This window comes from Leopardus geoffroyi, chromosome C3 (genome assembly GCF_018350155.1).
Source record: "Leopardus geoffroyi isolate Oge1 chromosome C3, O.geoffroyi_Oge1_pat1.0, whole genome shotgun sequence".
NCBI classification, from domain to species: Eukaryota; Metazoa; Chordata; class Mammalia; order Carnivora; family Felidae; genus Leopardus; species Leopardus geoffroyi.
This window is the reverse complement of record NC_059338.1, coordinates 69,752,410-69,779,828: the sequence shown is the minus strand read 5'-3', so window position 1 is coordinate 69,779,828 and position 27,419 is coordinate 69,752,410. Positions and strand designations below refer to the sequence as shown.

Here is a 27,419-nt window from a genome sequence, read left to right as displayed (position 1 = left end):
ATTATACCTATTTTGAAACTATCCTGTTAATTTTTTTCCATTAGGCACAAGGAGCACCTCGAAAAAAGTTGGACCAGTTAAGAGAAAATGCTCATGCTTCAACGAGAAATCAAATGGAACTTAGAATTAAAGATCTGGAATCTCAGGTCTCTACAATGAAGACTTCTCAAGAAGATTCTACTAAAACAGAGTTGGAAACCTACAGGCAACTCTACCTAGAAGAATTAAAACTTAGAAAGTCCTTGAGAAATAAGCTGAACATGTAAGTCAAAACAGAATCATAGACAAGAAATTTAGCTTATTAATTTGCCTCTAAAGCATAATTTCTGTGGAGCCAAGATCATGAGATGAGTAGGAAGTGAAAGCCAACTAGATTGTGTTATTTTGGAAAATGAGGTTTCTAAGTGAACTTACCTTTGAAATGTTAGTCCAGGACAGTTTGCATCCCTCCTCTTTTTTTCAGTTTTACAGGACCTCTTCCCCCAACCCACCCCCGCACCCCCGCCCTGTATATTTTCCATTGATCGGATCTGCTAGTCTTTAAGTGCATTGTTCGAAGCTTTCTCATTTAGAAGCATATTATTATAAAATTGCTTGTCAGAATTACCCTAAATAGAAATGTGGATGAGTTTCTTTTTGGAAGATTACATCTTTAACCTAAAAGGTCAAGTACTACTACTACTACTCATCCTGGCAGCTTGGTACATTTATTCTCTTGATTGTGATCTTTGGTATGATTACTAGAGTGGGCCTTGAGACAATCTATCCTTTATGATTTTCCTACTTTACATAAAGGCATCCAGGTGAAATACAGAAAGACTCACACAGGGCTGAAGGGTAGTATAATTCCCAAAGTGGCTAAAAAGAGCACCATGGTGGGAGGGAGGCATGTGGAAGACTGAAGACAGAAAGGGCAGATTCTGCCTCCAGTGCCTTGGTAACTGTTATAAGCTAATTGCCTCTGTAGCTCTTTTAGTTCTTTCTGATCACACGTCTGTCATCTACTATCTCCCCTAGAGATTGTTGGTCTCAATGATTCCTCAGTGTCGAATGCTCAGTTTCTTTGAGATAATAAGTGAAATGTACAAGAGTGGTGAAAGCAAACGCTTGAAAATGTCTTTGAGGGATGGTTTAGTTTTACATCTGTAAACAGGTTTACTAAATATAAGTATGTATATATAATGGCATCCTGAAGGATCCTGTCAGTACAGCCATTCCAGAAGACAGCAAGTATTATTTGTTAACCCATGTACATCACTAATAGCCACTTCTCTCCCTTCCCTGATTTGAATTGTTAGTTAGGAATCCCCCTGGAAACATAAGTATTTCTTTAGAACAATTTTAAAAGTATAATTTTAGATAGTAGGTGTGCTCTGTCACATGTTCAGTGTTAAAACACTGTTCAATGGCAAATGCTATTTACTATTATGGAAACCTTAAAAAATATATGTCATTTAGGAATGATTTAGGGAAAAAGAAAATGTATTTGTGTTTTTTAATCTTCACAGGGCTAAGGAGAGACTGTCAGAGAGCAATACAAAATTTCTTGTGGAGAGACAGCAGCACCAAACTTTACTCAGGACCCTTACTATGAGCCCAGGCCTGGAACCACCTTATTGTGGACATTTTGAAAATAATTTAGTGCTCAATGGAAACCTTACTCCAAGAGGAAACTTAGTGATTCCTACCTTAAACCCACGGCCGTCATATGATGACAGGGAGACTTCCTTGTGGAAGGTTAGTTATATTATCTGTTTAGTTTGGGTTTCAGATATCTGATGTTGTTGCTTTTAATTTGGCGAAATTCTGAGTTGTTTAAGTAACTAGCACATACGAGATAAAACTCAGCATTATATGTGCTAAGAAAGAACTGAGGTAAATTTTATATATATATATATATATATATATTATATATATATAATATATTTATATAATATTAATATAATTTTAACATAATAAAATATAATATATAATGTATTATAATATAATATATAATATATATTTAATATAATATTAATGTTAATATATAATATTAATTATATAATATTAATATAATATTAATATATAATATATTATATAGATATATTAGTCCCTTGATCTCTCATTTCTAAGAGATACTTATTTTTATTTTATTTTAGTGAGAGAATGAGTGATTGCTTGCAGGGAGGGGCAAAAGGAGAGGGAGAAAGAGAATCCCAAGCAGGTTTCGTGCTCAGCACAGAGCCGAATGTGGGGCTTGGTCTCAAAACCATGAGATCATGACCTGAGTCAAAATCCAGATTTGGACACTAAAAACAACTGAGCCACCCAGGTGTGCCACAAGAGACACCTAGCATTAACTGTATTCAGTAAATATAACTAAACTGAGCCATGTTAAATTTCTTGAAAAGCTTTCATTTAAATTTGATTTTAGAAAGTAAATGTTATTGCCTGGTAACCACAGGTACACTTAGATGCTTGTACTTATTTTCAGTTGGCAGTGGTTCATTAACATTTGAAAGTTTTGCTATAATCTAGTTTGTCCACCCCTGTATGTCAGTGAATGATCATCCTCCAAACACTTAACGACATATGAATGTTTATTATTTAAAAGAATCCAGGGGGGTGCCTGGGTGGCTCAGTCAGTTCAGCGTCTAACTCTTGATCTCAGCTCAGGTTTTGATCTCAGGGTCATGAGTTCAAGTCCTGAATTGGGCTCTACGCTAAGCATGGAGGCTATTCTAAAAAAAAAGAAAAAGAAAAAAAAAAGAATCCATGGTAAGTCCTTTTTATGAATTAAATCAACTTGTAACACTAAAAAGGTTAATTTCTCTTTTAAGTTAAAAGTGTTGCTATTTTCTTACTTGAGAATATATCTTTAATTGCTTTCTTATTTATGGCACTCTTTTTTCTTTTTCCTTTTTTTTGACTTATACCACCTTTGTTTCTATTTTTATAAAATATCTTGATGAGTGATTGTACAGCATTTTATAAATAGCTAAATCAAGCAAATATTTGAATTTTTAAAATGAAGCTTTTATTTCTTCAAATGAGTTCTTTGCCCCTTTGTTTTTTCTTTTCCTGGAACCCCTTGAATGCAAGTATTATTACACTGGATGTTGTCCCACAGGTCCCTTAACCTAGCCTCATTTTTAACATTCTTTTTTCCTTTTGTTTTTCGGCTTGGATGATTTCTATTACCCTGTCTTGTAAATTGTTGATCTGTTCTTCTGCATCTTCTTATCTGCTGTTGATTCCCTCTAGTGTATTTGTCATTTCTGTTATTGTATCCTTCAGCTCTGATTGGTTCTTTTTTATATTTTCTATCTCTTTCTGATGTTATCACTGGATCCATTCATTCTTCTCCCAAGTTCACTGAGAATCTTCATGACAGTTACCTTGAACTCTTATGAGGTACATTACTTATCTCTGTTTCTCTTAGTTTTTTTTTCCTTAGGTTTTGTCATGTTCTTTCATTTGGAATGTACTCCTCTGTGTCCTCAGTTTGTCTGACTTTCTATGTTTGTTCCTAAAATGGTTCCTTTCAACTTTTTCTCTCTTTCGAGTGGGCGCTGCTTTTGAACAATGTACATTAGTTATGAAGTCAAGGAAGAAGAGAATGTTTCTGTAAGTGCTGTCTAGTCATTTTTCTTGGTGGAGCTGTGACAGGTGACACTGGGTAGGCGGCAAGTAACCCTGCTCTTCTCTTTCTAAATTCAGAACACAGGAGACAGGGAGATGGAGAGAAACTTAGTAGCTTTATTACTAATACACACTAACAAATTGGAGGATATGATTTAGGTTATGTTAGCCACATTGGGCTTCCTCCCAAATTGGGCGCTTCCCCACACAGTTGTAAATTGAGGAAACAAATTCTTGACCCCCACCCCGGGGGCTGGGTGCTTACCACAGAGCTGAGAGCAGACCCAAATTCATGTTACTGTGGGCAAGCACATCTTTTCAAAGAGGAGATTCAGAAACACATAAGCACTGCTTAGCTCCTTCTCCCAAATTCACCCATTAGGTAAGTCTCCCTTCCCTTCGGGAGGGAGAGAGAGATAAGTCCACATGTGAGAAGTGAAGGTTCACCTATAATTTCCGACTGTATTTAAATTATAAATAAAGTGAATTGTGTCTTTTGTACATACCAACGAATGATGAGAGGTTAGACAGAAGCATGCTAGATGGGAAAGAGAAATCTGTGTTGGGTTTTAAATTTTGCTATAAATAACCACACCATGGGTTCACTCATTTGTTGATTGATTTTGATAAACCAAATTTTCTTTGGAAAAAATAAATAATTCTTTCAGGAAGAATTTCCTCAGTTTCAGCTTGCTTGCTTCACCTAAAGATTTTCTCTTTCAAGTTCTCTGTCCTGTGGTTTAAAAAAGTTGTGCTTTGGGGCGCCTGGGTGGCACAGTCGGTTAAGCGTCCGACTTCAGCCAGGTCACGATCTCGCGGCCCGTGAGTTCGAGCCCCGCGTCAGGCTCTGGGCTGATGGCTCAGAGCCTGGAGCCTGTTTCCGATTCTGTGTCTCCCTCTCTCTCTGCCCCTCCCCCGTTCATGCTCTGTCTCTCTCTGTCCCAAAAATAAACGTTGAAAAAAAAAAAAAAAAAGTTGTGCTTAAAAATTGACTGCTACTAAAAGGAGTTAACATAACTTTTGTTCCTTTATTTTTATTGATGACTTTAAAATTTGTAATTTAGTTTTAGAGCTACTATTGTGGGCCTCATACCTAAAACATTATTGAGCCACATGACAAAGTTTTATGTATTCATTTTCTCTGAGTTATACTTAAAATACACGTATTTTTCCTGACTATGAGGAAGTAACTGGCATAGAACTCTAGGCTTGGTAAGACCACAAGTGTAGTCCTGGTCTGCATCTAGTTGGATTCATGACCTCAGGCAAAGTGCACTCTCTCTGAGCCCTTTTTGTCTATTACGCAAAATTCGGGACTTTGACTAAATTAGTGACTTTTATACCTTCAAAATACTTTTTTCAAAGAATAGAATGTATTTTTTTTTGCATTAAACTGTATTGTGTAAAACAGAGAGAAGTAGAGCTGTCTAACTAAAGAAGAGATGGAGACTACGGCTGTGACTTCCTTGTCCCTCAATCCTGCAGTGTCCCCAACCGAACCTTAGATTTCTATGGGCCATATTTGAATGTTACAGTTAATGAGAAAATGCTTCTAATTAAAAATCCTTTAAAAATGTTCTTTGAATTAAAATTTGCTGATATATAGTTTTTCTGTGTATAATTTTCTCACCCTCTTATATTTCTGATCAATGGAAAGGTATACATAAAAGGACACATGTGTTCTTATTCATGGACTTGAAAGCTATTTTCACCATCGAAACACAGTTTTTACCTAGAAATAAACATAAAGGTCACAGAGGTAAATATTTAGGAAAAGAGCTTTTGGGGAAAAGATGCAACATTACCTTGGTAGCTCCTTAAGTCATGTCATATAAAAAACGTGGTTTATATTTTATATCGTATTTATTAATGGTAATATAAAATTGTTTGAATAAAGCCTTCCCCCATCATCTGGTATTGAGTTATTAATTTTATAAGTCTGGTATAGTCATGTTGTCCCATTCATTTTATAAGGCCTGAATATAATGCTATTGTCAAAAAAGTGTTATGGTTCCTCAAAAACTTAAAAATAGATATTCATTAATTCCACTGCTGCGTATTTACCCAAAGAAAATGAAAACACTAATTTGAAAAGTTGTATGCATCCCTATGTTTATGGAAACATTGTTTGTGATAACCAAAATAGGGAAGCAACCTAAGTGTCCATGGAGAGATGAATGGATAAAGACAATGTGTAATATGTATACAACAAAATATAGCTCAGCTATCAAAAAGAATGAGATCTTGCCATTTGTGACAACATTGATAGACCTAGAGGGCATTATGCTAGGTGAAATAAATCAGAGAAAGACAAATAAATACCATCTGATTTCACTTACATGTGGAATACAATAAAAAAACAAAACAAGTGAACAAACAGAATCATAACTACAGAGGACAAATTGGTGGTTGCTAAAGGGGAGGTGGGTAGAGAGGTATGGGCAAAATAGATGAAGGGGAGTAAGAGGTACAAATTCCAGTTATAAAATAAATAAGTCACAGGAATGAAGAATACAGCATATGGAATGTCGTCAATAATATTGTATTAACGTTGTATGGTGACAGAGGGTACCTACACGTACGGTAGCAAGCATAGCATAGTGTATACAATTGTCCAATCTGAATTTGTATACTGAAAAACTAGTGTAACATTGTATGTCAATTATACTTCAGTTAAAAAAAGGTATTAGGGAAAAGAGTCTCTGAAAATATTGGGAAACATGTCAGCCAAAACATTTGTCCTCACACCCAAATTTGTAAAGACATTGGAATCCTTATCACCACAGTGTTGATTATGTTCAGTACACTATTTTGGAGCCCGTTTGGGGCATTCAGGGAGAGGCTACCTTGTCTAAGAAAGATCTAAATAAGAACATTCTAGACAGGAACAGTTGTAATATACAGTTGACCCTTGACCAACATGGTTTTGACCTGTGTGGGTCTACTTTACTTACACATGGATTATTTTTGGATACTGTACAGTATTGTAAGTGTATTTCCTCTTCCTTCCATTTTTCTCAATGTCATTTTTTGCCCTAGCTTATTCTACTGTACAAAACATGTATAAATCGACTGTTTATGTTACCGGTAAGGCTTCCGGTCAAGAGTAGGCTATTAGTAATTCAGTTTTGGGGGGATGAAAAATTATATACAGGTTTGTGACTGTACCCCAACCCCTGTGTTATTCAAGGGTCACCTGTAGTTTTAAATATTCGTACACATTTCATAAATAAGTGGATAACCATAACTTTAATAAGTCAAGTGTTTCAAAACTTGGTCCTAATTTGAAGAAAGGAAACAAAGTTACAATTGAAAATTGTATATTGTTTTCCTTATCTCTAATGGAGAAAGTTATAAATCAGAAGCTAACTTTGAAAACTGTTGTAACCCTCTATTTTTCCTTTCTTCAAAGAGATTTTCTGAAATCTTTGTGTGCATATGAAAAAAAATAAGTGTTTTAGTCATAACACAGATAGCAAAATATTTTTACTCAATCAATTTTTTGCCAGTAGAATTTCCACATGACAGTAAGACAGTCCCACTTTCTTCTTTTTATATGTGTTTGAGAGTCAGTCCTGAAAAATTAATAGCAAAAAGCCTTCCTTCAAATTTTGTTTTTCTAAAAGTGAAAAAATGGAAAGCCCATTTTAAGGAACAATTCATTAAGGTAAAAAACTGATTAAACTTTCACAAATGGCAGTTTTTCCTAATCATTTCCAAGTAATAATTCAGTATACAATATGATTCTTGTTTAAACTTTTTTGTACCAGTAAGACCAAACATCACGTTTCAGAGATTATACACATTCAATAGATCAATATTAATTGTGCTTTTTATCAGATTCACTTAAATAGCAATATATATATATATATATGTAATATACACATATTATTTATATTAGTATAATACACATAATATATATATAATATACACATATTATATATATGTATACATATACACGTGTGTGTGTGTGTGTGTGTTGTGCGTGTATATATGTATCTGTTCTCCATTATCTAAAAATAAATAAAATAGGTAGGAATTTATTTTATTAATGTGATAGTTTTTCTATTTAAGCAAACCCTAACTTTGGTTTAATCTCTGCAAGTATTATTTCAAGACCACATGTCGTAAGCTATATATAATTCCTACTATGTCTTTTGTTTACCTTACACATTCTAAATAATTTTTGGCTTATTTCAGATGCAGCGGGAGTTGGAGAAAAGAATAACCAGAGAACTAGAAGAAGGTATGTTGCCAAAATGAATGAAGTTAGATATCATTGATTTCTGAAATAAACTATAAATAGTAAATGGCATCCTTTTCCATTGTTTGGATAATAGATACTACATTCACATTTTTTGTACATATCTAATAAAAAAATGTAAAAGCATGAGCATAATGAAGAACACACTTCTTCCTCATTTAGTCCTCATGTTTCATAGCTCTTTTAAAATCTCCCACAAGTCTAGGGGCAACCAGGTGGCTCAGTCGGTTGGGCGACTGATTTCAGCTCAGGTGGGTTCAGGCCCCACAGAGGGCTCTGTGCTGAAAGCTCCGAGCCTGGAGCCTGCTTCGGATTCTGTGTCTCCCTCTCTCTGTGCCCCTGCCCGCTTGTGGTTTGTCTCTCTCTCAAAAATAAATAAACGTTAAAGAAGTTTTTTCAATCTCCCTAAGTCTATATATCTGTTATTATTTCTGGCGACAATCTTCGTTCACTGGTGCCATCCCTGTGGAACTGTCAACCTGCACAAGTCTCAGAAAAGGTGTGCTTTATCAAATTGTTGTTTCTGCTAGTGATAGAAGACCCAAAACGCCAAAGTCGTCTTAGTAATGCTTGGTTAAGTAATTAGAGGTCATATAGCTGTCACTTGACAGGTAACGGGTTTCAATCTTCACTCATTGATTTTGTCATTGCTTTTGCCCTTGGGTAAAACTTCAAGTTCCTTAGCATGGAATGAGAACACCCAAATCAGTTTGCTTCTTGCCAGATGATTCAGCCTTGTCTCTCACTATTTGCCCTACTCTGCTGCTTTCTCTAGCACCTTGTCAAACTAAACTACTCATAATTGCACAAGTGTTCTTCCTCACTTCTAGCTTTTTGTATGTGCTTCTTCCCTCTACCTAGCATACTTTTTCCTTGTCCTTCAGGTATCAGCTGACATATCACCTTCACCAAAGAGCAGACAATACTGACACAAAACTGGGATGTCCCTTCCGTATGTTCCAGTATTGCTGTGTTTTATACCTGTCACTTACATCTGTATACTTGGCTGTTTGGAAATGCTTGTTTGATCTTTCAATTTATAGTTTATGATTGTTCAGCGTGGACTGTGTCCTCATCTTGTAATTTCACCTTGTAATGAAAAAAACCAGAAACTCTGATATGTATCCACAAAAGCAATTAATTCAGTGTGCAACCTTGAGCAAAATATATTTAATACTAATCTTGGGTTTCATATTGCAGTTGTATGTAGGTATTTTTCATTTTTCTTAACACTCATAAAGGCCCCAACTTTCTTTTTTTCTTTTTCTTTTCTTTTCTTCTTCTTTTTTTTTTAATCACTTGTAGTGAAAATTATTTTGGAGAAAGAAAATAATTCTTTCTTTTCCTTTTCAGCTGCTGCCATCCTGTAGAAATCCTTTAGTATCTACTGATGATTCAATTTTAAATCAAGATCCAGTATGGAAAGCGTCACGAGAATATGTACAGATTTTGAACAAAAATTATATGATTTGAAAAATAAATAGAAAAAATTTACTGGATGCTTTCGAAACATTTTCATTGTTTCCCAATTGAACACACTATATGGCAAAGTCTTGATTAAAGGAAAATGTTTTTGTATCACATGTGTGTAATGAAAATCTTTATCATATTTTAAACTATGTTTCTTGGCATCTCATTAACTTTTAAGCACATTTTGTACGTGGAAACCAGCACTAGAGGGTTTTACATACATCAGACTGCTCCACTACCAGCGGTTTGAACAGCACCCAAACAACCAAGTTGTCATTAATACTTCAGTAGTGTTCATGGATGGCTTTTTGTATTTTCCAATTTTTATGACTATATGTGGCCCTAAAGATTTAGACATTATTTTCATGTATTCCTGCTATGGCAATTGCCAATGTTTGTACATATTACATTTTTTTTATAGTGCCATAAAACCTATCTACAATTTTAATTGTAAACACTGACTCGTAGCTCTTTCCACATGGAGAAATAAGATTTGCCTAAGGCTTTTCACCTTTTATTTATTTATTTTGATTTGCTTTTTAGAAACAAAGAGAAAAGAAAAATTAGAGAGAAAAAAAAAAAAGAACTCCCCCCCCCCCACCCAGACCCATTTGCAAGTAAATTGCTAATGGGATGCCTGATTCCTGTAGCATTTAAATCCTACAAGTCAGTACATTCCAAATAACTACCATACAACCTTCTCAATCAGAACATTAACTCTAATACACTCGACGCTTGAACAATGGGGTTAAGGGCTCTGACCCCGCCCTCTACAGTCAAAAAGCCATGAACAACTTCTGACCCCCAAAGACTTAACCACTACTACTACCAATAATCTTTTGTGTATGTATCATACTCTATTCTTAAAATAAAGTAAGCTACAGAGAAAAATACCATGAAGAAAATTATAAAAGAAAATACATTTCCAGTACTGAAAAAAAAAAAATCTGTGTGTAGTCAGTGCACCCATTAAAACTGTTTTGTTCAAAGGTTCAGTTTAATTCTATCCTTTATTCCTCATAATTCTTTTTAAGTTTGGTCACTTATCTGTAGTTTACGTTATACCAAGGAAGGTCCTGCTCAGAGCCAGGTATTGAATTCAGTTGTATGTCTTAGTCTCTTTCACTCTAGAACAGTTCGTTTGTCGTTCCTTGACTTTCATGACTTTTAATCTTTTGACGACTAAATTCCAGTCATGTGGAATGTCTTTCAATGTGGATTTTTCTTAGGTTTCCTTATGGTAAAATTCAGATCATACATTTTTAGCAAGAGTATCACTACAACCTACACTTTGCATTCTATCAGGTGACCTACAATTTTGATTTGTCCCCATACTGGTGATGTTAATGTTGGCCACTGGAGGTACCGTCTTCCAGGTTTCCACTTTCAAATTATTTAGTATTTTGTGGGGAAGTACTTTGAGACATGTAAATATCTCCTTTCTCAGACACCCTGTGCCAGGCCACCTCTTCTGCAGATGATTTGCCCCCCTGCAGGTTCTGAAAACCCACGCTGGGCTATTCTTCCCCTGTGCAGATGCCTCCCTACCCTGTGCAGTCTGTGATACTTCATTATTCTATACCATTCACCTTTCAGGGATGCTCTCACTTGAGCTCCAACACTGTGCAGGGTGACTGTCCCACACATAATGCCTTCCCCATTCTGTCTAAGCTCCAACACCTCACTCTGGACCCCAACTCCATGCCTCTGTTTCTATGACTGGGAACTAAAATGTTGGGGATGAGAAAGAGGAAAGGAAGGAAGGGCTCCACAGGTCTTTTATAATCAACTTGGCAAGCTCTCCAAAGCCGTTTCTCATTGGAATTGCATCGAATCGGCCAACAGTTTGTAAGGAAAGACATTTCTTATACTGATTTTTCCAAACAACTAGTCTTTTAATTGTCTAAGCTTATTCCCCACAATATATTGTTTCTTACTCGAGTGGTTTATCTGCAGATTCCTTTGCATTTAACATGCAGCGACATATAATCTATAAATAGTGGCATTTTTGTTTCCAATTCCTAGAGCTTTCATTTTTTTTCTTTCCTACTACAAGAATGACGTTGAGTAAATGTGAGGATAGTGAGTGTTCATGTCTTCTTGAAATTGCAACATGTAACAGTAGTTTTCTATAACTATGTAGATAGTGGGGTTTTTAAAAGTGTATGTCTTTTATTAGTCTCTTAGTTTGCTCTTGCCGTTTACAACAGATCACCATCAACACAGTGCCTTAAAGCCACACGCATTTATCTCACATTTTTATGGGCCAGAAGCTAAGCAATGGCTTAGCTGGGTCCTTTGTTCAGGTTCTCACAAGGCTGTAGCCAAGGTGTCCGCTAGAATGCGCTTCCCCATTTGGGTGCTTCAACGGGGAAGAATCTCCTTCCAAGCCCATTGAGTTTATTTTTAAGAGAATTTCCTTGTGACTGCATGACTGGACTCATTTCCACAGCTTTTTGCTAGTTGTCGGCTAGTTGGAGGCTTAGGTCCTAAGTGTTCGCAGACACTTGTCTTAGTCCTTTTGGGCTGCTCTAAAAAATACCATAGGCTTATGAAAAAAAAAAGTTTTATTTTTCACCCTTCTGGAGGCTGGGAAGTCCAAAATGAAGGCACTGGCAGATTCAGTGTACAGCGACGGCCTGCTTCCTGGTTCATGGATGCTGGTCTTCCTCCTTGGCGCAGGGCCAAGGGAGCTCTCACAGCCCTCCTTTATAAGGGCATTAATCCCATTCATGAGGGCTCCACCTTCGTGACTTCATCATTTCCAAATCCCCCACTTCTAAATACTATCACGTTGAACATTAAGATTTAACACATGAATTTGGGTGAGTGGGGACACAAATATTCAGCCTAGAGCAAGGCTGTTCCTTGTTCTTGGCCACGTAGAGTTCCTCAATACGGCCGCTTAGTTTAGGAGGCCAGCAAGGAGAATGTCACTTCAGAGAAGGCTCAGTCCTCCTTGAAGGGTGTTCACGTGATTAGATCAGGTTTGCCTAGCATAATCCTCTTTTGATTGACTCTGAATTAACTGAACTATGTCTACAACATTCCTTTACATTTGCCATATTGTAATAGCTAGAGTCAAGTCACAGATCTTAAGAGAAAAGAATTATAAAGAAAAGGTGACAACACTAAAGGGCAGATATTATGGGGTCACTTAGGCTCTTTCTGCTACAAGTAGATTAAGGAAGTTCTCTTATAATACTAGTTTTCTAAGTTCTGTCATGAATGAATATTGAATGTTAAAAGATGTTTATTTCACATCTATTGAGATAATTTTTTTAACTGTTTATTTTTAAGAGAGACCAAGCAAGCCAGCAGGGGAGGGGCAGAGAGAGGGAGACAGGATCTGAAGCAAGCTCTGCCCTGACAGTGGTGAGCCCAATGCGAACCCCACGTGGGGCTTAAACTCACATAATGTGAGATCATGACCTGAGCCTAAGTTGGATGCTTAACCGACTGAGCTACCCAGGTACCCTGAGATAAGTTTTTAAAATATTTGTGAATGGGGGGAGGGGCCAAGATGGCGGAACAGCATGGAAGTTTTGTGCGTGTCCCCATCCATGAAATACAGTCAGGCCAACATGAAACCATCCTACACACCTAGAACACTGATTGGAGGACTAATAGAACAATCTGCACAACCTGAACCACAGAATTCAGCAGGAATATACCCCAAAAGAAACAGCATGAAGAAACGACAGCCAAGGATTTAACGAACACAGATACAAGCAAGATGTCTGAACCAGAATTTAAAATCACGATAATAAGAATATTAGCTGGGGTCGAAAATAGATTAGAATCCTTTTCTGCGGAGATAAAAGAAGTAAAAAATAGCCAGAATGAAATTAAAAATACTGTAACTGAGCTGCAATCACAGATGGATGCAGTGGCGGCAAGGATGGACAAGGGAGAACAGAGAATCCGCGATATAGAGGACAAACTTATAGAGAATAACGAAGCAGAAAAAAAAGAGGGAGATTAAGGCAAAAGAGTACGATTTAAGCATTAGAGAAACCAGTGACTCGGTAAAAAGGAACAACATCAGAATCATAGGTGTCCCAGAAGTGGAAGAGAGAGAAACAGGGGTATTAGGGTTATGTGAGCAAATCATAGCAGAAAACATTTACGAAACCTGGGGAAAGACACAGACATCAAAATCCAGGAAGCACAGAGGACCCCCATTAGATTCAACAAAAACCGACCATCAACAAGGCATATCATAGTCAAATTCACAAAATACTCAGGCAAGGAGAGAATCATGAAAGCAGCAAGGGAAAAAAAAAAAGTTCCCTGACCTAAAAGGGAAGACAGATCAGGTTTGCAGCAGACCTATCCACAGAAACTTGGCAGGACATAACGCAGTGGCGGGATATATGCAGGGTGCTGAATCAGAAAAATATGCAGGGGCGCCTGGGTGGCTTAGTCGGTTGGGGTCCAATTTCGGCTCTGGTCATGATCTCACGGTCTGTGATTTCAAGCCCTGCGGCGGGCTCTATGCTGACAGCTCAGAGCCTGGAGCCTGCTTCAGATTCTGTGTCTCTGTATCTCTCTGCCCCTCCTCTGCTCATTCTCTTTCTCTCTCTCTCTCTCTCTCTCTCTCTCTCTCTCTCTGTCAAAAATAAATAAACATTAAAAAAATAAAATAAAAAAAATAAATGCAGCCAAGAATTCTTTATCCAGCAAGGCTGTCACTCAAAATAGGAGAGAGAAAAAGTTTCCCAGACAAACAAAAATTAAGGAATTTGTGACCACTAAACCAGCCCTGCAAGAAATTTTAAGGGGGACTTTCTGAGGGAAGAAAAGTTGAAAAAATATATATATACATACATACATATATATACATATATATGCATATATATATATATATATATATATATATATATATATCAAAAGCAACAAAGATTAGAAAGGAGCAGAGAACACCACCAGAAACTCCAAGTGTACAAGCATCATAATGACAATAAATTCATATCTTTCAGTACTCACTCTAAATGTCAATGGCCTCAATGCTCCAATCAAAAGGCATAGGGTAACAGAATGGATAAGAAAACAAGGTCCATCTATATGCTGCTTACAGGAGACCCAGTTTAGACCTAAAGACACCTTCAGATAGAAAATAAGGGGATGGAGAACCATCTATCATCCTATAGATCAATCAAAGAAAGGTAGAGTAGCCATACTTATATCAGACAATCTAGTCTTTAAAATAAAGACTGTATCAAGGGATGCAGAAGGGCATTATGTCATAATCAAGGTGTCTATCCACCAAGAAGACCTAACAATTGTAAACTTTTATGCGCCAAATGTGACAGCACTCAAATATGTAAATCCATTAATCACAAACATAAAGAAAGTTGTCGATAGTAATACCATAATAGTAGGAGACTTCAACACCCCACTCACAGCAATGGACAGATCATCTAATAAAAAAAGAAATCAATAAGGGAACAATGGCTTTGAATGACACACTGGACCAGATGGACTTAACAGATATATTCAGAATATTTCATCCTAAAAAAGCAGAATATACTTTCTTCTCCAGTGCACATGGAACGTTCTCCAGAATAGACCATATACTGGGACATAAATCAGCCCTAAGTAAGTACAAAAAGATTGAGATCATACCGTGCATATTTTCAGACCACAACACTATGAAACTCGAAATCAACCACAAGAAAATATTGGGAAAGGTAACACATACTTGGAGACTGAAGAACATCCTACTAAAGAATGAATGGGCCAACCAAGCAGTTAAAGAGGAAATGGAAAAGTATATGGAAGTCAATGAAAGGGATAACACCACAACCCAAAGCCACTGGGACACAACAAGGGTGGTTAAAAGAGGAAAATATATAGCTATCCAGGCCTTCCTAGAGAAGGAAGAAAGATCTTAGATACACAACCTAACCTTACGCCTTAAGAAGCTGGAAAAAGAACAGCAAATAAAACCCCAAACCAGCAGAAGACAGGAAATAATAAAGATTACAGCAAAAATTAATGCTATCGAAACAAACAAACAAACAAACAAAACAAAAAACAGACAAATACCAGTAGAACAGATCAATCAAGCCAGAATCTGGTGCCTTGAAAAAATTAACAAAATTGATAAACCACTATCCAGTCTGGTCAAAAAAGAAAAAAGGAAAGGACCGAAATAAATAAAATCAAGAATGAAAGAGGAGAGATCACAACCAACACAGCAAATAAAAATAATAACAAGAGAATAGCATGAGCAATTATATGCCAATGAAATGGGTAATCTGGAAGAAATGGACAAATTCCTAGAAACATATACACTACCAACACGGAAACAGGAAGAAATAGAAAATTTGAACAGACCCATAACCAGTAAGGACATCGAATTAGTAATCAAAAATCTGCCAAAAAACAAAAGTCCAGGGCCAGATGGCTTTCCAGGGGGGAATTCTACCAAACATATAAGGAAGAGTTAGCACCTATTCTCTTGAAACTGTTCCAAAACATAAAAATGGAAGGAAAACTTGCAAACTCTTTCTATGAAGCCAGCATTACCTTGATTCCAAAACCAGTCAGAGACCCCACTACAAAGGACAACTATAGACAACTTTCCCTGAGGAACATGGATGCAAAAATTCTCAACAAGATATTAGCAACCGGATCCAACAATACATGAAAAGTATTACTCACCACGACCAAGCGGGATTTATACCTGGGATGCAGGGCTCGTTCAATATCTGCAAAACAATTAACGTGATTTATCACATCAATAAAAGAAAGGGCAAGAACCATATAACCCTCTCAATAGATGCAGAGAAAGCATTTGACAAAATACAGCATTCTTTCTTGATAAAAACCCTCAAGAAAGTAGGAAGAGAAGGAGCATACCTCGAGATCATAATGCTAATATCATCCTCAGTGGGGGAAAATGGGAGTTTCCCCTCTAAGGTCAGGAACAAGACAGGGATGTCCACTCTCACTACTGTTACTCAACATAGTATTGGGAGACTTAGCCTCTGCAATCAGACAACACAAAGAAATAAAAGGCATCCAAATCAGCCAGGAGGAGGTCAAACTTTCCCTCTTCGCAGATGACACGATGCTCTATATGGAAAACCCCAAAGATGCCACACAAAACTGCTAGAATGGATTCATGAATTCAGCAAAGTTGCAGGATATGAAATCAATGAGCAGAAATCGGTTTCATTCCTATACACCAACAATGAAGCAACAGAAAGAGAAATCAAGGAATCAGTCCCATTTACAGTTGCACAAAAAGCCACAAAATACCTAGGAATAAATCTAACCAAAGAGGTGAAAAATGTATATACTGAAAACCACAGAAAGCTTATGAAAGACATTGAAGAAGACACAAAAAAATGGCAAAAAGATTCCATGCTCCTGGATAGGAAGAACAAATATTGTTAAAATGTCGATACTACCCAAAGCATCTACATATTCAATGCAATCCCTATCAAAGTAACACCAGCATTCTTCTCAGAGCTAGAACATATAATCCCAAAGTGTGTATGGAACCAGAAAAGGCCCCAAAGAGCCAAAGCAATCTTGAAAAAGAAAACCAAAGCAGGAGGCATCACAATCCCAGACTTCAACCTATACTACAAAGCTGTAATCATCAAGACAATATGGTACTGGCACTAGAACAGACACTCAGATCAATGGAACAGAATAGAGAACCCAGACATGGACCCACAAACGTATGGCTGACTAATCTTTCACAGAGCAGGAAAGAATATCCAATGACATAAAGACAGTCTCTTGAGCAAGCAGTGCTGGGAAACTGGACAACGACATGCAGAAGAATGAATCTGGACCACTTTCTTACACCTTTCTTATACAAAAATAAACTCAAAATGGATGGAAGACCTCAATGCAAGACAAGAAGCCATCAAAATCCTCAAAGAGAAAGAGGCAAAAACCTCTTTGATCTTGGCCGCAGCAACTTCTTATTCAACACGTCTCCGGAGGCAAGGGAAACAAAAGCAAAAATGAACTGGTGGGACCTCATCAGACAAAAAAGGCTTCTGCACAGAGAAGGAAACAATCAGCAAAATGAAAAGGCAACTGACAGAATGGGAGAAGGTATTTGCAAATGACATATCAGATAAAGGGTTAGTATCCAAAATCTACAAAGAACTTCTCAAACTCAACCACCCAAATAACAAATAACAGTGAAGAAATGGGCAAAAGACATGAATAGACACTTCTTCAAAGAAGACATCCAGATGGCCAACTGACACATGAAAAAATGCTCCACATCACTCATCATCAGGGAAATAAAAATAAAAACCAAAATGAGCTACCCCCTTCTGCCTGTCAGAATGGCTCACATGAACAACTCAGGCCACAACAGATGTTGGCAAGGATGTGGAGAAGGAGGATCTCTTTTGCATTGTTGGTGGCAATGTAAGCTGGTGCAGCCACTCTGGAAAACAGTATGGAGTTTGCTCAAAAAAACGAAAAATAGAACTACCCTATGACCCAGCAATTGCACTACTATGCGTTTATCCACGAGATACAGGTGTGCTGTTTCGATGGGACACATGCACCCCATGTCTATAGCAGCACTATCAACAATAGCCAAAGTATGCAAAGGAGCCCAAATGTCCATCGATGGATGAATGGATAAAGAAGATGTGGTGTCTAGATACAATGGAATATTATTCGGCAATCAAAAAGAATGAAATCTTGCCATTTGCAACTACATGGATGGAACTGGAGGGTATTATGCTAAGTGAAATTAGTCAGTCAGAGAAAGACAAAAATCATATGACTTCACTCGTATGAGGACTGTAAGAGACAAAACAGATGAACATAAGGGAAGGGAAAATAACATAATATAAAAACAGGGAGGGGGACAAAACAGAAAAGACTCACAAATATGGAGAACAAACTGAGGGTTGCTGGAGGGATAGTGGGAGGGGGGATGGGCTAAATGGGCAAGGGCACTAAGGAATCTACTCCTGAAATCTTGTTTCACTCTATGCTAACTAATTGGGATGTAAATTCTGAAAAATAAAAAATTAAATTAAAAAAGTAAAAATAAAAAAATAAAATAAAGTATTTGTTAATGTGGGGAATTACATTATTTGCTCATGTTAAAATAACTTTGCATTTCTCAGATTAACTGAATATAGTTGTGATTTCATTCATTTTTTTTTCTTTTCATGATTTATTTTTTTTATGTTTATTTTTGAGAGAGAGAGTGGCCGAGCGTGAGCAGGGGAGGGGCAGAGAGAGAGGGAAACACGGAATCTGAAGCAGGCTCCAGGCTCTGAACTGTCAGCACAGAGCCTGACGCAGAGCTCAAACTCATGAACTTCGATATCATGACCTGAGCTGAAGTGGTCAACCAAGTGAGCCACCCAGGTGCCTCTATTTTAGTTTATTTGGGGGAGAGAGAGAGAGAGAGAGATAGAGAGAGAGAGAGAGAGAACATAAGAGTGGGGGGGGGCAGAGGGAGAGAGAGAGAGAATCTTAAGCAAGCTCCAGGCTCGATGGGGAGCCAGACACAGGGCTCAATCCCATAACCCTGGACTCCTGACCTGAGCAGAAATCAAGAGTCGTATGCTTAAACCACTGAGACACCCAGGCGTCCCTCGGGGCCTACATTTTCATTTGGCACTGGGCCCCACAAATTCTGTCACTGCAAAGTCCCCACCAGGGCACGTCTCCCTCCCCCCACCCCAACCGACCTCCTCCCACAAGACCCTCCCCTCGAACCCACTGCACACTAGTCTCCCTCAGAACGAAATCTAAACTCCTCTCTGGGCCCACAGACCCCGCCAATCTAGTCCTGGAATCTTTGCTGCCCTCGCCACACGGCTCTAGTCACAGTCCCCACCTGTCCGTCTCGGGGTTCTCCCACTGGTTGCTCCTTGGCCTGGAATGTGGCTGCCTGCTCAGAGGGGCCCTCCTGGCCCTCCAGCTACAGCGGCTGTCCCCTGCCCAGGTTTTCTTCTCCCCAGCACTCACAGCGGAAGCTAGCTGTCTCCTTGTTTACCTGTTCATGGTTTGTCTCCCCCACCCACACCCTGGTGCTCAGAATGTCAACAGGAGAGCAGGGTCATCTTAAGCCTGCAAGCCTCAGTCACCAGTCACCAGGCACAGTGGAGCCCCACCCCCTAGAACAAAGCCTGGCCTGGAGCATAAGCTCCCTAAACAACTGGTGCCTGAGGACACACCTTGCCTGAGAAGTGATGACAAGTACCATCTAGTGTGGGGCGGCAGGCCCGGCCAGTGCGAGCCCATACATGGCAGGGTGTTCTCCCCTTATCCCAGGCCCAGAGAACCCGCCCCCCCCCGACCTGCACTCCCCACCTGGATCCTCAGTGCTGCTGAGATCAGCACAAGGTTTCAGACAGTGCCAGCCCCTCCCACCAGGCTCCCCCATCCTCCAGGGGGACAATGTACAAAGGACCACTTCAGCAAGGAGCTTCAGCTCCATCTCCATCCCACAGGCCTGAGGTGGGGGAGGGGAGGGGCGGGTGTGCCCCAGCCCTCTTCTGTCCTCTTGCAGTCTGCTCTAGCACAGGGCCAGGAGGGTGACAGATTCAAGCTGTAGTGCAGAGAGGCCTTGTTCCAGGAGCTGCGCCTTGAGGCCTGGGGGAGATGCCCTTGCACAGCGAGTGGATGAGACACATCAATGCACAGGGTCAGTGTGCCGGGGCAGAGGGTGGTCCCCATGTACCCAGGCAGCAGGAGTGGAGTGGTGCTCCCCCATGTGTACAGGGCACAGTTGCGAGGTGCAGCCGTGCACTCAAGAGGCTAAAGTGCCTGTAGGGTTAAGGGAGAGAGAGGAGCAGACCCGGTGGTGTATGGGCCAAGCTGGAGGGCAGAGGCCTGGGCTCAGAGTCAGCTCCCATCCTGCCTGGGACCCTCTGCCGCAAAACCAGGCACAAAGAACTCGCTCAAATAGTGGTTCCCAAAACCTGAGCTGATAGCCCGAGATGTGACCATCCACCCAGTCTCCCAGGCCAGGAGCCCGGCAGTCATCCTGAATCTGGCTTCTCGCTGACCTCGAGCTCCCCATCGCCAGGCACATCTCTTCGATGCCCGGGTATTGTCGTCCCACCCGGCCCCCTGTGCCACTGTCCCACGCTGCCTGCACCACCATTCCCACTCACTTGGACAACAGCAGCAGCCTTGCCAGGGAAGGGGCTCCTGGCTTGAGCCCCACGAGCCAAGCAAAAGCCACATCTGATGTTGTCCCTCTCAGCTTGGAACACCTGCTCCCAGGACAAAGTCCAAATCCTCCAGGAGGCTCCATGTTTCTGTGTAATCTTTCACTCCCTGCCCAGGTAGGCTCAGCTGAACTGCAATTCCCCCCGACTGAGGAAGGACTGAGCTGCCTCACCCCTGGCCTGCCCCCCAGGGCTCCTCACCCTACACTGGATGGTGCTGACCAACTCTCCTGGGGCCTCAGCACAGAGCCTGATGCAAAGGAGGTGCTGACGACAGCCCCCCCTCCACCCCCAAATCCACACACCTGCACCTGCAGTCAGTGCTGCTGGGCTCTCACAACTGGTCTGGGGTTGGAAAAAGTCTAGTCCTGCCTGGACAAAGCACACCCCGATGAGGTGGCTCATGTACAGGAACTCGACGGGTCCCCCACAATGGGAGGGAAGTGGTGGAGAGCAGAGACACGGGGAAGGACTCCAGCCTTCAAAGCGCTCTGAGCAGGATGGCTGATGGTCCAGAGGAGACCCGGCAAGGAAGGAGGGGAAACAGGAAGGGATCTCAGTTCTCCCCTGGGTGCTCAGTTCACCCCTGGTTCACCCCATAAGTGCCTGGCACCATGCCGACTGCTGCTGGCTCAAAGGATAGGGTGGGACCCTGGCTCTGCCCCCCGCCCCCAACTCTGGAATCCTACTCTCTTGGAGGCAGAAAAGCGGGGGTTGGTAATACCGCCTCACGGGGATCTGGGGAAGTGACCAGGCTGCTCCTGGCCCAGATCCTACAGCTCCGGCTATCTGGAAGTCCGAGCAAGGTCTTCCACCTCCTTCAAGTGAGGTGGCCTGGAGCAGGTGTGCCTGGGGAGCCTCTGTGGAGCTGGAACAATGAGCCCTTTCTCTTTTCCCTTCCCAATCCACCTCTGCCCACCCCTGCCTTCGAGGGGCCGTGGTGCCCTCGGCTCAGGACCTGACTGTCTCCACCGGGGGACACTCAAGAAGCATTCACCAAATGGCACAGGGCACCATGCAGGGCTGTAGGCACTGGGGCCTGCTCCTTCATATGGAGCCGCCAGTCTGTTCTTGCTCCTCTGATTAGTCTTTTCCCTCTGCTAGATCCAGAGAGCATTCCAGAAAAGGGCCGCAAGTGCCCAAATGTCCCACTGAGTGTGAGAAAGAAGAGAAAGGAACAGCAGTGGCCAGACCATCACCACAAGGGGACAGAGTCATTCAGGTGTGAGGTGGCCAGGGTCCAGGCCTTAGCAATGACACTAAGCTTGTAGAGAGCGCCTGAGCACCAGGTGAAGTGCTCCATCTTGTCTCACCATCACGTGACCATTTCACAGAGGGGGAAACTGAGGTTTGGAGAGGGGACAGGACTAGCCCCAGGCCAGGCAACAGCGAGCTGTGGAGAGGTCCTGGCTCAGCAGAGACCACGTGTGTGCCACTGCAGCTCACCAATGCTCATGACCTCCCCGTTCCTGATGGACCTCAGTTTCCCCCACTGACCATCGGGGGCACAGACTGGATCTTCCAGCTTCTGGCTGACTTGAGTGTTCCAGGTTCTAGAAGGCCCACATTCTAGGTCTGCTGCTCCATCTTCCTCCTCTGAGATCCGTGATCCCGCTTCTCTGGTCTGGATCACGGGGTTCTACTTTCCAGGTGCTGTGTTCTGGTGCCTGGTCCCCAAGTCCGCCTATCAGAAAGGTCTGCAGCCCAGGCAGTTTCTCTAGCCCACATGCTTCACTTTCATTCCCTGTATTCTCTCCCAGCCCCCAGCAGTCGGTACCCACAGGTCACCACCTGAAGCTCCAGTTCCTTCGGCCCTCGGGGCTGCTTTAGGGCATGAAAATACCTGGGGAGGCCTATCCCAGGCCCCAGGTCACTGGGCTGAAGGGGATACTGGAGATCATACTCACAGCTGGGCAGGAACACCCTTCCCCACTCTTCCCTGTGTCTCCAGGACCACGTTTCTGACCACCCCTAGCCCTGCTGGCTTCTGCCCCCACCAGTCCGCACGGTGACAGCCCCCAAGATGGCACTTCCCGAGGACAGAGAACTTGGGTCATTTTTCTTTGGGGTCAGATCCTGGTACTTCCTTAGTGGGTGTCTGTTAAACACTTGCAGAATGAATTAACCAGGTGTTCCCGGAGTCCCGGCAGGATTACACACTGTCACAGCCTCAAAGACCAGAGTTCACATATGCCAGAGATGCTCACGCTGTGTGTGCGTGTAGGTGATGTGCACAAAACACGTGCTCAAAAACACAGACACATCACACCCTCAAGTCAGCAGATCTGTGCCCCTGGCACCTAGCCTGGGCCCTGGCACTTGGCTGAATAACAGCTGACCGAATGAATGGGTGCTCTGTACTAGGTATATGGGGGAGACGGAGATCGAATCCTCACCCAGGATCATGGCTCAGCTGTGATTCCAAAGACCATTTCCATGAGGTCGAACTTGACTACATTATAGGAAGACCCCCTGGAAAGTCACTTCGGTGCCAGAGTCAGTAAAGAAGGCAGTCAACAGTGCTATGCACCCACCTGAGCACCCGGATGGAGGTGAAGCAAATAGCCCTAGGGCCACCTCTGGCTGGGAGGGGCAGAGGGCAGCCTGGGGTGGGGTAGGGTGGGGTGGCTTTCCAGGTGGAGGTGGGAAGGCCAGGGCCCTGAGGCCTAACCCACATGACAGGTAGGACAGCAGAGGTTTGAATGGAATTCTGGGTGTGCTACATCCCAGTAGCCCCAGGTCTGGACTCTCTCTGACCCAAATTCCGAGAAAGAGAGACACACAGGCTAAGCTGTCTGCCCCAGGTGCGCCTGTTCTGGGGGATGGGCCCGGGGCCAGGGTCCCTCTGGAAGCCACTCACACTTGGTGACCCCAGAGTCTCATGAATGGGGAGCTGGCTGTTCTCAGGGCACCTTTTCTTAGACCTCTCTCCTTTACATGGTAACTTCATTTTTCTGGTTATGAAGGTTTCACCTACAACCTAGGAAATGTGAAAATCACAGCGAAAGAAGGGTAATATCACCCACCATCCCTGGGGCTAACATTTGTGCCTAAGTTCTCACAGGCTATTTTTCCCGTGCACCTTCTTGCTGGAATGAGCTATCGATGTGCATTTCCTGCCAGCTTTTGGACAGCAAGCATTTTCTCTAAGGAGCTTTGTCCTCCACATGGGAAGACCGAGTGCAGACCTGAGCCCTGGGGACTTTGCTCTCCTGGGCTTCTTCCCATCCCCCTCAGACCTGACCTGGATCCTGCAGACAAATGCTCCAGCTGGGGACCAGAGTGGGGGAGGGGTACGGCCACATAGCCCTGGGCTCTCCTCTTACAAGCCACAAAGGGACTACCAACCACTCCCCAGGGTGCTCTGGGTCAGTCCTAAGCACCTCGGGCCTTCAAAGTTCCCTCTGTGAAATGGGCATGTTTGGCTAGCTATCTGGCCTCAAGGCTCTGGGCTGCAGGGACAGTCGCCTGAACTGGGCTGCACCTTAAAGCTGCTTTCCCTGTCCACTCCACTGGCATCTCAGACCAGGCCCTCAAGGTTCTCAGCATCTTGTGGAGTAGCCAGATGGAAATCCTGGCAGGGTGGGTCAGCCTGGCCTTTGGGGTGGGAGTCAGGCAGGGCTTCCTGGAGGGGTCTTAAAGGATGAGCCAGCACCTGCCAGGAGAGGAGGGGAAGGCCAGTGCAGACAGAGGGATAGCATCTGCAAAGGCCCAGCAGCGGGGCAGGGCGAGGGTGGGGGAGATGTGTGTGGGGGAAGCCAGCACCTGGATATTAGTCTGGGTGGGGTGCTGGTGCATTTCGCCCTCCCCACATGCCAGTTCCTGGAGGCAGACCAAAGAGTCTGTTACATCCCCCACTGGTGGCTGCAGGACCACTGCCCCTACTCAGGTATGGCCCCGAACTACCATGACAGCAATAACACACCAGGCCCCACAGCAGGCCTGGACACCCCTGAGAGGGGGTTTGCCTGGAGGCCCTTTGGGGCCAGGCTCTGTGGTTTAATGGCTCTGACAGAGGTCATCCCACACAGACAGAATGCCCCTGACCCATTCCCTGGACCTCTCCGCCGTGGTGGAGGAGCCTCACACCCTCTGCTCTAGTCCTTATGGCAGGTATGACCTTGGACCCATCACCCACACCCTGTGGGCCTTGGCTCAAAGACTGGAGACTGATCTGGGCTGTTCCAAGGTCCAGATGGGACCAGAGCTGGCTCTGCCTGAACTGACCACAGGGGTTCCCAAACACCTACTATGTGCCAGAGCCCCCAACACTGCCTCTTTGTTTCTCTCTCCCGCCAGCCCGGAGGCAGGATCTCTTCCCACCACCGCCCCTTACAGACACAGAAGGCCCCTGGATGCAGGTTTTCTGACCCTGGGATGTGGGCATAGGTGAAAATGTAGAGCCACACCTCCAAGCCATGGCTAGAACCAACTGAGATAATGTGTTACTGCTTCATAAACTGTAGAGTGCAGACTCATTTATTTATTTATTTTTTTTCGCACAACGGGCAAGGCTCCGTTCTGCAGGACCCTTCCCAGCTGTGTGACCCTACTAAGTCACCTGTCTAGGGCTCAGTTTCCATTGAACGAAATAAGGATTACATCAGCACCCCCTCCCAGGGCTCCTGAGATACTGAAATGAAATCAAGCAAGAAAGCACCAGGCCCTCACTCCCATCCGAGCCATAAATGAGATCGGACTATTAATATTCACGGTCCTCAGAGATGGCTCGGAAGGCACCTTCTCCATCTTTTGCCTAAACAGGCCAATCTGCACTGCTTCCGGAAGTAGCCCTCACCTGTCACAAGACCCATCACCATTCATTAAGCAGTTAAGAAACAGTCATCAAATGCCTTTTGCATGTTAGGCAAGGTGCCAGCCCCCAGAGAGTGCCTGTGCGCCCAGCCTAGAAGCCCCACCTGTCATGGGCAGCCCTCCCTTGTTCTGCCTTCCCCGACCACCATCGCTCACCCACTATGATTCCCCCAGGCTGTGTGCCAAGCAAGAGTGGGGCCACGATCGACCGGTCCAGAGTATTACACAAGCTCTGTGGGGTCTGTGGCCAGCTGAAACCTGTTTCCAGAAGGACCCAGCAGCAGCAAGTGCCTGGATAAAGGCAAATTGGGGCATGGGGGGTCAGTGTGGTGTGGTGTGTGCAGAGCTGGGTTAGGGAAGCAGGGGGCAGAGGCTGAGAACCCTGCAGAGGCAGGGTCATAGGGATCTGGGTTAAGGGCAAGGGAGTCTCTTAAGGCAGCCTGAACTACACTGGGCCAGGCAGCGGTTCTGGGAGTCTGCAGGCCTCTGTATCCCCAGGACAACATTTTAAAATCTGGGTTTCCAGCCCCCTCTCCCGTAGTGGGATTCTGACTCAGCGGGGTGTGGCCTGAGTTTGTATTTTCCCCAAGCCGCCCAGGTGAGGCTACACGGGGCTTCCAGATTCAGAGCCCCAGGACTATGGGGAAGAAGGGAGTGGCAATCAGGGCCACGAGGAGGGTGGCCTGGAGGCCAGGACACCAGTGACGTGGTTGTCTCAGGCGTCCAGGCTTCAGAGACCGTTCCCTTTTGAGTGACTGAGGGGCCTATCCAAGGGGCCCCATTGGGCTATGGGGGTCCTACAGGCTGGATACAATCCCAGCCCCACCACTTCCCGGCCCTGAGCCCCGGGCTCCAGGCAACCTCAAACTGCCAAATGGGGAGAATAATAGTACCTGCTTCAAGGAAAGTTAGCAGGCATAGCTGAGATGATGCCGACAAAGTGCTTGGCCCAGCGCCCAGCACATAGTAAGTGCTCGATAAATAGCAGCAAATTATTATGACTCAGAGGTCGAGGTGGGGTAGAACAGCCTGGGAAGTCATCCATTATGGGCCCCGGTCAACCAGAATCCTGGAGACTGCCTCTGGCCACCCTCCCTTGCTCAGACCCCCATCTGGGCTGCTGCTTCTGGGAAGTTCCCAGCCTGCTAGGAGAGGGCAACTGGAGGGCAGTCCCCGAGGAGGACCCAGCGTCAGAGCAGACTCTGTCCTCTTGCCTTGGCCCTCACCCTGCCCCTCCCAGGGGATTCCTCCTTCAGCAGGAGCCAAAGTCTAGAGCCAAACAGGCTCTAAATTCATAAAGCAACGGAGTAATGAGGGTGTGTGAATGTTTATTTCCAACTTTATTTTTCTAGATAAAACAAAAATAAGTGGGCCAACAGGGGAATTTCCACTTGGGGCGGTAGAAGAAAAAGTATTTTGGGACCCCGTTAACTTCCTGGGTTACAGGCAGTGCTGTGGGCCCATGTCAGCCCCACTGTAGACCACAGGAGGGTGGTCCACTACCCTTCTACCATGCCTGCTTTCAGCCCCACCCAAAGCCTCACTTCCCCTTCCCTTCTGGCAGGTGTGGCTAAGCAGGGTCCCTGTGACCATCCCTCCATGGTGTGAGGCTGCCCTCTGGAGGGTCAGTCTCCTCCCACAGGGATGGAAAGGGAGGAGGAATGGGTAAAAAAACAGGGATGCTCCCTGGGGCTGAAAGTCATTCACTCACTCATTCATTCGTTCATTCAAGCTCCTATAGGATAGTGAATTCATGGCCTAGTGGAACACGCCACAGCAAACACACTGGAGAGAGAAGTGGTGCTCTGCCCAGCCCACAGCAAGGAGCCTCTCTGCACAACGAACGGATGCTCAAGCCGAGAGGCAAAGGATGGGTGGTCGTTACCAAGACAGAGCCGCCATTCCCCCATCTGCAAAAGGGATTATCACAGTACCTCTATCACAGGTTGTTGTCCAGATGCAATGTTAGCTACTAATATTTTTATGGGCAGGCAGGGTGCACACGAGAGGGGCTGCAAGGCCAGAGAAACAGCAGAAGGGGAGGAGGGTCTGTGGTATTTGGGGTG

At 43.4% G+C, this 27,419-nt stretch overlaps 2 protein-coding genes and 1 long non-coding RNA gene across 8 annotated transcripts in view; 1 reads left to right on the top strand and 2 right to left on the bottom strand.

Moving 5' to 3' along the window:
• Positions 1-27,419, bottom strand: part of LOC123585329 — a 153,460-nt gene that overhangs the window by 50,753 nt on the left and 75,288 nt on the right. The gene's annotated exons all lie outside the window — the stretch shown is intronic.
• On the top strand, positions 35-9,150 carry LOC123585328 (ankyrin repeat domain-containing protein 26-like). Of its 2 annotated transcripts, XM_045453361.1 has the most exons (4): positions 35-262; positions 1,509-1,737; positions 7,822-7,867; positions 8,770-9,150. In XM_045453361.1, the coding sequence occupies exons 1-4, from the start codon at positions 114-116 to the stop codon at positions 8,778-8,780; spliced, it is 435 nt and encodes a 144-aa protein (XP_045309317.1). In that variant the 5' UTR covers positions 35-113; the 3' UTR covers positions 8,781-9,150. The 2 variants fall into 2 exon arrangements, with proteins under 2 accessions (XP_045309317.1, XP_045309316.1); XM_045453360.1 differs by lacking the exon at positions 8,770-9,150 and having other exon boundaries at positions 7,822-8,344.
• LOC123585342 lies at positions 3,403-4,433 on the bottom strand. Its single transcript, XR_006706103.1, has 2 exons — positions 3,887-4,433; positions 3,403-3,689 (listed from the first exon to the last, which is right to left on the bottom strand). It is a non-coding gene; the product is annotated as an uncharacterized LOC123585342 (long non-coding RNA).

Coding starts and splice junctions, on each gene's coding strand:
- LOC123585328 (XM_045453360.1), top strand. CDS start 114: ATGGAACTTAGAATTAAAGATCTGGAATCTCAGGTCTCTACAATGAAG. Junction 263..1,508: donor TTGAGAAATAAGCTGAACAT/GTAAGTCAAAAC, acceptor TAATCTTCACAG/GGCTAAGGAGAGACTGTCAG. Junction 1,738..7,821: donor GGGAGACTTCCTTGTGGAAG/GTTAGTTATATT, acceptor GGCTTATTTCAG/ATGCAGCGGGAGTTGGAGAA.